General features: G+C 37.5%; 1 protein-coding gene across 5 annotated transcripts in view; it reads left to right on the forward strand.

The window, feature by feature from the left end:
* The window catches only part of ATP13A3 (ATPase 13A3), an 89,529-nt gene that overhangs the window by 72,781 nt on the left and 4,111 nt on the right, over positions 1-12,637 (forward strand). For 4 of the 5 annotated variants that reach the window (XM_081796600.1, XM_081796599.1, XM_081796601.1 and 1 more), the window contains 3 exons: positions 1,514-1,602; positions 4,997-5,077; positions 6,577-6,666. In XM_081796600.1, the coding sequence (XP_081652726.1) occupies positions 1,514-1,602; positions 4,997-5,077; positions 6,577-6,666 (260 nt within the window). The remainder of the gene's footprint in view (positions 1-1,513; positions 1,603-4,996; positions 5,078-6,576; positions 6,667-12,637) is intronic. The other variant, XM_081796602.1, reaches the window with a different exon arrangement.

Consider the following 12,637-nt stretch of genomic DNA (forward strand, 5'->3'; position numbering starts at 1 on the left):
CATTCGAATTTGGAAAACATTCAATATGAGCTATTACTATTTTGAACCAGCTTTCTTTTCTGTCTCCATATCTCTCTGGCATTTGTATTCTGACCATTTCTTGTCCTTTTTCTGAATTTGTCTTTTGTGTGCTTCTGTACTTGAAATTAGTACTGTCCAAACACTTTAACTGACCACAATAACTGTTTGAGTGACTGTGCAACTTATATATTACTTTAGTTGCTATGTTTATTGAATAGAATGTTATGGTTCCTGTTTATAGCTTAGTAGTATGTTTTAAAAATAAAGATCTAGAAAAAAAATTTTTTTTTAATCTAGCATGGACCCAAATTTTTCAGCCTGTTGGTCAGTGACTTATAATAAAAAAAGTGTCCCCACTTTGACATGAATGTTAATAAAACTTCCAGCCCAAGTTGTTAGAACAGTAAATCTAGATATTAATACATGCAAACAATAAATACATATATATAGAACATAATGTTATTTCTACAAAACAATAAATATTGGCTTATAGTTTTGAACTGACATATTAACAGTGTTTGTAAATGGCTCCCACATTTAAAAATAGTATGAGATTCCTCATTTAAAGTCCATAAAATAGGATATTAACTTCTTTACCCAATCTGAAGGCTTCGTGATAAAATTTTGGTTTTACATGGTGTTAGTAAAATTTGAGTTTCAAGATGACCTCAAATAAGAACTTGTAAGTAAATATCCAAACCAAAGAAACAAGGGGAAAAAGTTGGGGGGGGGGGTAGCAATATAATGGGGAAAGTTCTGAGCCTTAAGGCTCATTATATGAGAGTATGTTTGTATATTTGCAGGTGTATGCATGTATGTACACGGTTAACAAAATGACCACAAGCAGGGAGTTTTATTTTGGAGTTAGGAAAGTAATGCAAAGTACTCTGAGACTGAATTTACCGCTCCTAGCTACTGCAGCAAGTGGATTAACCCACATTTAAAATAGTAGATACTCAGTTTCTGGGTTTTAGCGTACATTTTCTGTAGAAATATTTCATGGAGGAAGTCATTAAGAAAGTGGGATACACTTAACAGAAATATACTTACAGTCAAATTAGAATGTCTCCATTTAGGATTATAACATACTTAATACTGGGAATAAATGTTATTCAGTATTTTTATATTCAACAATAATTATTACATACATGTTTTAAATGATAATTTCATTTTGCTCTACATAATCTAGTCTCCTATCTGTGAATTATATATTGACTTGGTTATCTTATAAATTAGCTGTCTATCTAGGAGAACTACAAAATGTCTCCTATTTTTATAAATGCTGATTATTTCTATGTCACATAATGAATCCTTTGGGCCTGAATGTTGTGCCGTACTCTAGGAAATAACATAAAACACACATTTTATGTACTTCATCAACCTAAATAGATGTATCCAAAACCAAATTTAGGATTGCCAGTATACCAGTTGTTATTATATGCTTTTTTATTTAAAGGAACTTCTAATTTAATTGTTTTACTTTCTTTTTCAGATTTTTTTGTTGTGTCTGTGATTATTTTGTATGTTTTCATATTACTCATCATGTTGCATCCAGTTGCCTCTATTGACCAGGTTCTTCAGGTAAGGGTTCAGCACATCAATTACTACTGGTTGTCTGAGGGTGATAATATCTAGGATAGCAGTAGTAAGACAGTAATAGAAGATGACACACTAATAGTTCATGAAAGTTACACAGCCAAATAGGACTTCTGGATGTTTGCTAGGGCTTATGATCTACCCCCTCCTTTGTTCTCGGGTTACTGGGGACAGAGACTCAACTCTGAAGGTCTTCCCCCCCGCCCCAGGATCTCTTCTTTCTGAATTTTCTAAAATGCAGTTAAAGTGACCCAAAAATACCCTAGAAAGAATAAAGAACATAATTGGAACATCAGCTTTTATTGCTCTACGTGTTATTTTATGTTTCTTTCCTGTTCCTTCAGTCTTTGCTTCTGGTTCCATTTCCCTGTCTACAAACAAATGTTGCTTGGTCTTTAAAAATAAAAAAACTTTGACCCTGTTATTTGATCTGTCCCTTATCGATCCACTTCTTGAGTAGTCTATACCTACTGCCTCTTCTTCACTGTCCACTGAGTTCTTTTTTTCATTAAAAACTTTATGAATGCTGAAATACCTGTTTTATATAGAAGAAAATGCATACCTATTTAAGTTGTTAAGCGTAATAGTAATAAAATAACACCCATGAGTTCATCATCCAACCTAAAAAGGTAACACTACCAGCATCAGTAAGGCACTATCATGTACCTTTTTCCAAACATTCTGAGGGAAGCACTATTCTAATTTTTTGTCTCATTGGCTTGCTTTTCATTATACAATTACCATACTGTATGAAGCCATAGAAGTTTTGCTTGCTTTTGACCTATATGACAATGTTATCTTACTATTTGTATTTTTCTGTGACTTGCTTTTTCCCATTAGCATTATTTTTAAGAGGCATCCATGTTGATACATGCATTTCATTTTCACTACTATATAGAATTCCATTGTAGGAATATATTTTCATGCATTTCTCCATTCTCCATTGGTAAATAATTAGGTTGTTTGTAGTCTTTTCCTGTGTTAACAGTGCCAGTATGAACGTGCAGTACAGGTCCCGTAGTGTATGGGAGTGAGTGTTGACATACCACAGAGTGGGAATGGAGTGGTTTATCCCAGGTACAAGCAGCTGTGTTATTCAACTTGGAAAAGATTGATGATTTATAGTCCTTACCAGCAGTGTATGAGTGTCTGTTTCCCCACATGCTTCATGGAGGGATTTAGATAAGCACTTTACGCAAAAGAAGAAAACAAAAACCACTTATGTTTCTCCCGCCACATGTGTCTTTCTGCTGCTTCACATCTGTCTTCTTAAGTTCAGTGGACTTGTCCTTTTAATTATTTTGTTCCCAACCTTACTTGACTCTTCAGCAGTATTTGAAAAGTTAGCCATGTGATTATTCTTGAGACTCCCTCTACAGTTTTGTGATGCTGTACCCCCTTCTGATTTTTTCCTACCCTTATGACTAGTTCTCATTCTCTGTGATGGATTCAGACTCTTCCTGTTCCTTAAACGTTAGTGTTCCACACGTGCTTGTTCTTCTCGCTCGTGTTACTCTGTACATTTGGGTGAGCTGCTCTATAGTGCCAGCTTCACCCATGGTGCCATCTGTGTTGGTCTAGCTCTCACAACTGAGCCTTAGGATTGAATATGCACTGACATACTGAATATTATATGCGTGGTTCACCCATCAATTCTCTGATTCAGCATTTTTATAACTAAGCTTATCATCATATTCTTCCTCAACCCTGCTTTGTCTTGTTTTTTTTAGTACCACCATTTATCCAAGTCAGAAGTGTGTATATGTGTCCTTGTCTTCTCCTTTTCTTTTTAAAGCCAGTCTTTTCCTAGATTCTCTCCATTTTCTTACTCGGAATCTTTTAGCTTTAATCCATCCCATTTGCCACCTAAAAAGAAACCGTTGTTTCCTCTATTCACAAAACTTCTGACACCAGTTGTGTGGGGGTTTTTCCCACACTCGTCTCCAACTCTGGACTCCAACTCAGTATCTTACTGTTCAGTTCTGGCACTACCTGGAATTAGCCAGACCCTACAGGTTAAGGGCTGTGTCCCACAAGAGTGCTCCCCAACGAATTGCAAGTCCCAAGTCATCACCTGTACTTCTGACTAATTAGCTATGAACCAGAGTTCCCAGAACCCACTTCTCAGGTTTGAGAATTTGCTGTAAAACTCAGGGAAACACTTATGTTTATTGGTTTATAATAAAGATTATAATAAAGGTACAAATGTACAACCTGGTTAAAAGGCAGATAGGCCGAGGTCTAGAAAGGTCTCGAGCATAAGAGCTTCTATTCCTGTGGAGTTGGGGCTGCACCACCCTCCCAGCACATGCATGTGTTGACCGAACCAGAAGCTCTCCAAACCCTGAAGTTGAGGGACATTTTTTTTAAATGGAGGCTTCATTATGTAGTCATTGTCTATTATTAACTCAATCTCTAGTCCCTCTCCCTTCTGTGGAGGATGGGAGAGCGGGGCTGAAAGTTCTGAGCTTCTAATCATGGCTTAGTCTTTCTGATGACCAACCCCCACCCTCAAGCTATCCAGAGCCCACCAAGAGTAGCCTCATTAGAATAAAAAACATGATACCAGGATATTCCAGGAGATTTAGAAACTCTGGGTAAGATATTTCTATTGCCAACATCACTTGGGAAATTAAAAGAGTTTTAAAAGCTCTGTGTTACACAGAAACCACATATATATTTCTTATTTTGTGGCCCCATCACTAGTTTCAGCTTCCATCATCTCTTGCCTTGATCACTATAGCAGTCTCCACCCCTGAAATCTTTCTTGCTGGAGTCATAGGGGGTTTTTCTAAAACCTCTTAGATCATATCAACTCCACAGCACCTAGCATAGTATCTTAGGTGCTCAGTAAATATTTGCTAGTTGACTAAAAGGTGAATGCGTGAATGGAATTTTTTTTCTTTTTCTTTTTTAGACCTTAGAAATTAAACATAGATTTTAAAGTGAAAACGTAGACTGTTTGTTAAATTGATTTGGATAGTCCTTTTATGAATTTGTCTTTATATCAATATGTAGAGTTTTGAATGATACTTCATTATTAGATTGGTATCTGCCTCATTGTTTAAAGACAAGACTTTACTTTAAAAATAGGGACTTGTTAGAAGTTCATGAACCAGTAGAAAGTATGGGCTTTTGAGTCTTAGTGATTAGGATTTGACTGTAAGCTCAGCCGCTTTACTGTATTCTTTTAATCTTGAGTTACACTTTTGTCATCGAAAAAGTGGATATACCTTGTGGCATTGTTAAGGATAGAGTAGATAATGTATGTGAAGGTACTTGGTATATAATAGGAATTCAGTAAATGTAGAAATTATTATATAATGCAGTAATGTTAATTGCGTACTACAATTTTAACTTAAAAATTTTTGTCTTACAGATAGTGTGTGTACCATATCAGTGGCGTATAACTATGCTTATGATTGTTCTTGTCAATGCCCTTGTATCTATCATGGTGGAGGTAAGCACTTCAGATGATCAAATGACTATGTTGCTGTTTTGGGATTCTTGGTGATTTAATACTCCTGGAGGAAGAGGACAGGTGGCAGCATGGAAATCTACCAAGAATCTCAGTTTCATTTTAGTTAAAATCATTTAGCTTTTTCTTCTTGACCTTTTCCATGAACTGAATGTAGTCCTGTTAAGGGATATAACTTAGCTGCACTCATACAGATAGGAGAAAGTAACCAGTGAGATAGCAAAAAGCAGTGATCTTTAGAAGGGAGAGAAGATTGGTGCTCATAGTAAACCAGTGATCATGAAATCACAGTGGGCATGTACCACCAGTGACCTGCGATATACAGTAAAATCTCCCATTGAAGGAAAGAAAGGAGGGAGGGGCTTTCTCCATGAATTGTAGTGAATTTTAATAACAGTTTATCAAAAGTATAAAATAACGACCACTGTGAACTTACCAGCACTGATTGCTGGAACTTCGTACTTGGTAGTTACTTCTAAGTTTCCTCTAGAGGTCTTAAGTCCTCTTTGATCCATTGTATATTTTATAGTTACTCTCCTAGTAGGATTGCCTTTAATTTGGCTTCTATAAAGGGAGCGAGTAAGTTCTCATTTGCTCTTTTTAATAAGATTTTGTCTGTTCTCAGAACTACTATTCTAATTCACTCCTCTAGTAGCAATAGGTGAAATGGAAGAAGGAGATGCAGTTGTGATTTTTAAGTTAAGGGCTTGTTTATGAGGCAGGCTTTTGAACTAAAATTAGGTAATTTGTGGGGAACTGTGTGTGCCTTGGTGATAATTGTTCTCAACTTGGAAATTATGTTTAATTTGTTATCTTTCTAAAAGATGACTTGGTATTTAAATTTGGGCCATAGTGGGCAGCATGGATATTATGGTACTGATCTTTTTAAATTGCCCAGTGAAAATGATTTTCTCTGTTTTATGGACACCAGAAAGTATATCCAAGATACTATATTTTAAAAGCTTTCCTTTTTCTATAGAAGTTCATCTGTTCATATAAATGTTATTTAAAATAAAATTAAAAAAAAATTTTTAAGGGAATCCTCTCATAATTTCTCTTAATTTATTATTCTTGCTCACCGTCAAGAATTATTTATGTTGGACTCTGATGAAGTCATACACATTTATACATATTATGTTTAACTCAGTGAAAATAATTCATTGTTAACTCAGATTATAACCATTATTTTAATATGGGAAAGGCCTGAGGATTCAAATAAAAGCCATATTTTGTGGGAAGTTTAGAGGTCCCATTTTATCAAGAATTTTATGATGATTTATATTTGTTACAAAAGTTCTGTTGTGTAAAACAAAAAAGTTCTATTATACTTTATCCTTTTTCAATATTAACTGAAATTGTATGAAAACCAAGTCATGTTTTTCACTAATGATGCAGCATTGTGTGAGCCTTTTAAAAATGTGCGCATTAATAAAGAATGACTTAGTCATTTTTAATTCTTAACTCACTGGAATATCTCTCAGAACTTCTTCCTTGACATGGTCCTTTGGAAAGTTGTGTTCAATCGAGACAAACAAGGAGAATACCGCTTCACCACCACACAGCCGCCACAGGTTGGAAATCAGCACTTGCTCTCCATTCTTCACGTGTATCTAGGCTCCTTTAGTTGTGTGCTCTGCCTTCTGTAGGGTGGTGTTCTGTTGTGTGTCACCTCCACCTTTCCCCTGCGCCTGGCATTCCATTTCCTGTAAGGAGTCCTAGAAAATTCTTGGCAAACATTTGTTACAGGCTTTTCAGGACTTCAGGAATTTCATAAGTCTCTTTTCCATTCCAATCCTTATCTTCTCTGTGTCTGAAGATCTTTTTCTCAGTAGTGAGAGTTCATTTTTCCATTTCTCTCTGGCTTACATGTTTACAGTTTTCATGAGTCCCATTAGAAGCTAAATGAGATTCATGTAAACAAAGTTATGAAATGGGAATTGTTCATGAATCAGAGTCCAGAGAACAAAATTTTGAGGAATTATTTCTGATTGCTTGTCAGCAGTTACTGTGCCTTAATTTTGGGCAGCTCTTTGGCTTTTCCAGACGTATGTCTCTCTTCATTCAGAAAAAATCTCAGAGAGACTGTGCAGATCTTTATATAAACCATCGCTTAGGACTTTTGAGTTTTTAGATCCATTAAGCAGCTTACTATTTGAAAGATACACAAGCTCCATGGTAAAAAGAGAAGAGAAAGAGATGAATAAAACCCATTTCCTAGTGTTTGGATGCTGTAGTCATATACTGTAACCTCTAGTCATGTAGTATATGACTAATACACATGTATGTACTTCTACAACACATAAGGAAACATATAAGGTCCGTCTTAGTTTTTTTAAACTGGTAACCATCGAATCAGCTCTGATCCACTTGTTTAGCTGTAGAGAACTTGACAATACAGTGTCTCCTTGCCTCATGATCTGACCCATTGCTGTTTGTAGGTGCGTGATGGGCTTTTTACATATGCCAAGTCCTAAATCTTCTGCTCATCCTCAGGCAAGAGGAAAGCTGTCAGAGTTCAAGAGGATTCCCTGGCATTTCTGAGTTGGGTCACTCACTTATTTTTAGCCTTCTTTTACCTAAGTAGCAACTTCCTGAACTTTATTTTGGTAGTTTAGTAGGCTCGATGCCCAGAGTAATATCACAGATTGCTTTCTTTTTAAGAGGTCCTGTGGAGTGCCATTTCCTTTTTTAATGCTTTATGACGAAGAGTGAAAGTTTGGTACTAATGGCATGCGTCTGGCTTCACCTTTAGTTCCTTTTTCTCAAAACAGTATAGTGATATGGCTAGAACTGTATCAGGGCTCACGTCCATTAGCGAAATCTCCTCTGTGTCTGAGTTTTTTTTTCCTTTGGGTTACCTCACTACATTACTTCAAGGGGTGGATTTCGGCTCCTATCATCAGTCCTCATATGACATGTTTGCATTGGCAAGGCCCAGGCCAAGGAAAACATTTACATTGAGTTTTCAGCTCTCACTGTTGATCCAGAAAATGCAGGGGTGCCTGGCTGGCTCAGTTGGTGGAGCGTGCGACTCTTGATCTCAGGGTCATGAGTTCAAGCCCCACATTGGGTGTAGAGATTACTTTAAAAAAATAAATAAAATTTTTAAATAAGAAATGCAGATTCTGAGGAGGCATTATATATCCCTATTTAGTCAAAAGTGGGGGGTCATAAGCCTCCTTTAAAATATTTGAATTGGACATTTCTCCTCACTTTTCAAACAAAATTAAATGAGAGACAATTCTATTATTTGCTAAGTCTCTGTTTCCTAGAAATTTGTTAGTATCTGTCCTCCTTATTTTATTTTATTTTATTTTATTTTTTTAATGAATTTTTAAAATGTTTATTTATTTTGAGAGAGACAGAGTGTGAGCAGGAGAGGGGCAGAGAGAGAGAGAGAGAGGGAGACACAGAATCCGAAGCAGGCTCCAGGCTCTGAGCTGTCAGCACAGAGCCCGATGTGGGGCTTGAACTCACCGTGAGATCATGACCTGAGCCGAAGTCGGATACTTAACTGACTGAGCCACCCAGGGGCCCCTCCTCCTTATTTTAAAAGTCTGTGTCTCTCATGTGGCTTCCTATCTCTGAAGTGTTCAGAGGAGAGAGTGAAAGCAGAAAGTGGTCTAGAATAGACAAGTCCAGCATCCCCTGTGTGTTTGCCACCTTGTTCTGAGAATCACTGAGCAGACAACAATTTTAGTCTTCAGTTTCTGTGATTGTGATTAAGAAAGCATTTTTAAAATTGCTGGCTTTAGAAAAGAGTTCTTATAATGTGTTAGTACAGAATGATACACTTTCATCTTCTGACACTTTCAGAATGTGTAACGTGGCTTCACTGTTCATATTTGTGACCCTTCAAGAACCAGTCAGCTAGTTATATTACCATAAGGTCTCAATCAGAGACCACTCTGTTGCTTGCCACCCCCCGTCCCCAGACATTTGATGGTGTCTGGAGACATTTTTGGTTATCACAATTGGAGGGGAAGAGGGGTTGCTACTGGCATGTAGTGGGCAGAGGCCAAGGATGCTGCTAAATGAACATCCTATGGTAGTACGCAGGACAAACCCCTCCCAACAGAGAATTTTTAGTCCAAGATGTCACTGGTGCCAAGGTTGAAGGTGAAAAGAGACTAGAGGTGAGAGTGGCCTGCTGCATCAGGGACTTCTGTGGCTGCCGTAATTCTCCTGTGCCACAAACTGTTGTTCGTGTCTGCCTGCTCTGTGCTCTTTTCTACCAAGAATCACAGGAGATCTTCTCAGACTGCAAGTCCCAACTGTCTATATTATTTCTGGGGGATGAAAAGCCCTATTTCTTCTTTGTCTTCCTAACCATATAGACCCATATAGGTTGAAAGTTTCAAAACCAGAGGCCCTGGACTAGGCTCCGGGTCTTAGACAGTTGGATTGGGAAGTCAAGAGCCTCATCTGGAAATCTCTGATAACCTTTTCTAAAATACCTGATAATCTGTAAGGTACTGTGCAACACCTACAGGATCCTCCCAAAATCTTAAGGTATTTCTCACTTCACTATATACGTAAAGAAGCAACATTCAGTCAACTTGCCATGGTTAAGCCATCTACTGAGTGACAGAGTTGGGCGTTGAAACCAGGGTTTCTGATTTTAAGAAGAGTTTTCTATAGAGCTTTACCCTGTTTGGGAAGATCTGTGCAGCACATTCTCTTGCTAAGAAGCACTGGTGCATATCCCATGTCTGGTAAACTGAGGCCACTTAGTGGTAGATGTGGAACTAGGATTACATCATCATGTAGTTTGATCCCGCCTGAGGATTTGTGCCTGATTGTTTTCCTTTTGCGGGGGAAAGCAAGTATTAGTTGTAGTCCTTATGCCACTGAAACATTGTTTGAGCTTACTTAGATAGAATGCTAATTCTGGTTGTCTTTATTTTTATATTCGGGATTGGTATGGAAGAAGACTATTATGAAAACCACAGTATCATTACAGCATTTTTCCCACAAGCATGGCTTTATTCCTTTACATGCTACTCATGAAAACATTTTGTAAAAGACACTGCTGAAAGTAAACTGGCATTGGGGTTCTAGAACCAACAGCTTGGAATGGTCTAAGAAGCAGGAGAATTTTAGCTGTAGATCTTTTTGCAAGTTCCTTGTGGTTTCTCTGTTGGACTGTGGCAGTTTCTTTCCCATCCTTGAGGGATACACTTGGTTGTTTAACCACTCCTTCCAGTTGCTATGGCTACTGTGTTCTCCTGCTTCAGGGACTTATGCCTAGGTGTTTGGGGAGACCCGAGTGCTCATTCTGAGCCCTGTGCTGCTCCACATCTGCCTTCTTGGTGCACAGAGCTGCTTTCTCTTCTTGCTGCCATCATCTCTCCCTTGGTTCATTTCTCATTCTAGCATGCCTGTAGCACCTGTTATTTTCTCTACCAGTGAATTCTGTTGTATTTGAGGATGCATGTGGTATGTTTGTTTCAACTAACAAACCTGTGCTTGCCTATAGTGTACTTCATGCGTATGATATTTGGGGGAGGGGAGGGTACAGGAACAAAATGTTTCCAATTTAAGCAGAAGGGGGATCCCCTAGTGTTTCTTGTGACTTAATTTATTTTTTCTAAATTATAACAAGCGTACTTGTTTTTAATAAGGAAATAGGATTTTTTAAAAAAATATTCACCTTAATGTGGAAGGAGTTCTATTTAATTGTGATTCTATTTGCAATGAAATTTGTTTTAATTTTATTGCTTGCCACACTTTCTACAGGTAGGAAACAGTGGATATAGGTATATATGTGTCTATTTGTGTGTAGTGTATGTGTGTGTGTCTCTTAAATTTGGAGACCCTGGGCTATGATTTTCCTTAACTCAGCGTGCTATGCTTGCCACATTGCCCTTTAACCTGGACGGCTCATCTGGACAGACAAGGCCTATCTTTTCTTGCTTTTTTTTTTTTTAGTCTTTTCTTGTGGTCCTTTAACAGTGCTGTAGGCTGTAAAATAAAAAGTGACAGCTTTTGGATTGATTTAGGAACAATGATCTTTCCTACAATTACATTGAAGAATTAAACACCTTTGGGAAAAGATAGATCCAAGTAGTGAGCCTCACCTCAGGTTAAATGTCAAGGGTTATTGTATATGTGCTTGCATGACATGTGTATGTGGAAAGGAATTACAGTTGACCCTTTAACAACACACGTGTGAGAGGTGCTAACCACCCCCCTCACTGCGCGGTCCAGAATCTGTGTATAACTTTTGACTTCTCAAAAACTTAACTACTGATAGATAGCCTACTGTTGGCCTTACTGATAAAATAAAGTTAACACATATTTTGTGTGTTGTATGTATCATATTTAGATAAAACTTGTGACTACAGAAATCATAAGGAAGTACTGTATTTATCAAAATGTGCATAATCGGACCTACACAGTTCAAACCCATGTCGTTCAAGGGTCATCCGTATTTGTTATTTGGATCACCTTGAGAATCCTATATCTAGTCTCTTCTGTATCTTAATGCCAAATATTTTCTTGTAGACTTGTTTTAAGATGATGATGATAAACTCTTTTTAGCTATGACAGTAAAGACGCTACTAGATAAATGATCTCCAGCATCTACCTGCCCCCCAATCCCCTGCACCTTACTTGTGACCACAGTTTGTGCCTGTGAATTCCTGGTACCAGTGCAGCAACAAACCATGTTTGTTGACAAAATAAACTAGAAGACCTTTAAAAATTTTTTTAAAGTTTTTATTTAAAAAAATTTTTTTTTACTGTTTATTTTTTATTTTTGAGACAGAGACAGAGCATGAACAGGGGAGGGGCAGAGAGGGAGAGGAGACACAGAATCTGAAACGGGCTCCAGGCTCTGAGCTGTCGGAACAGAGCCCGACGTGGGGCTCGAACCCACGAACTGTGAGATCATGACCTGAGCCGAAGTCGGACGCTTAACCGACTGAGCCACCCAGGCACCCCATTAAAGTTTTTATTTTAAAGTCTTTTTGCTGCTCTCCACTGGCCAATTTAGAAACATATGTTTCAAAACCTGTGTTATAGCAAATTTGCCTCTCTCAATGATGAAGCCATTTGGGTGTTAAAATTAGAATGTTGTCTACCTCCGTTATGTTACACTTGCATTTTGTGAGATTACCTCCGTTGAGATTAAACCTACTCGTAGTTTGATGGCAAAACAAAACAACCTGGGATTTAGATTTTGCTTTGGAGAAGCAACAGCCAAAATAATTAGAAATTGACTGTTGATCTTCAGAGGTGAATATGACCACAGGTCTCTGAATAGTCATTTTAGTTACCTGATTTCAGGTTTAGTTATTTATCTCAAATTTCAATTAAGACCAGTTCTGAGGGCCTATATTGAATTTACATTTTTGTACAATTACTAGGGACTGCTTTCTTTTTCTTCAGAGACTGTTTATCTAAGATCACATTCATTAAAAACATCAGGATTGATCCAGAAGGATTTCAGTGCCAGCAGAGCTTTTTATTACGAAATAATTCTAAGTAGTAGTACTCAGTTTACCTTTTCAGAAGTAATTTTCTGCATACTTCTTTCCC

This window comes from Panthera onca, chromosome C2 (genome assembly GCF_046562875.1).
Source record: "Panthera onca isolate mPanOnc1 chromosome C2, mPanOnc1 haplotype 2, whole genome shotgun sequence".
Lineage (NCBI taxonomy): Eukaryota > Metazoa > Chordata > Mammalia > Carnivora > Felidae > Panthera > Panthera onca.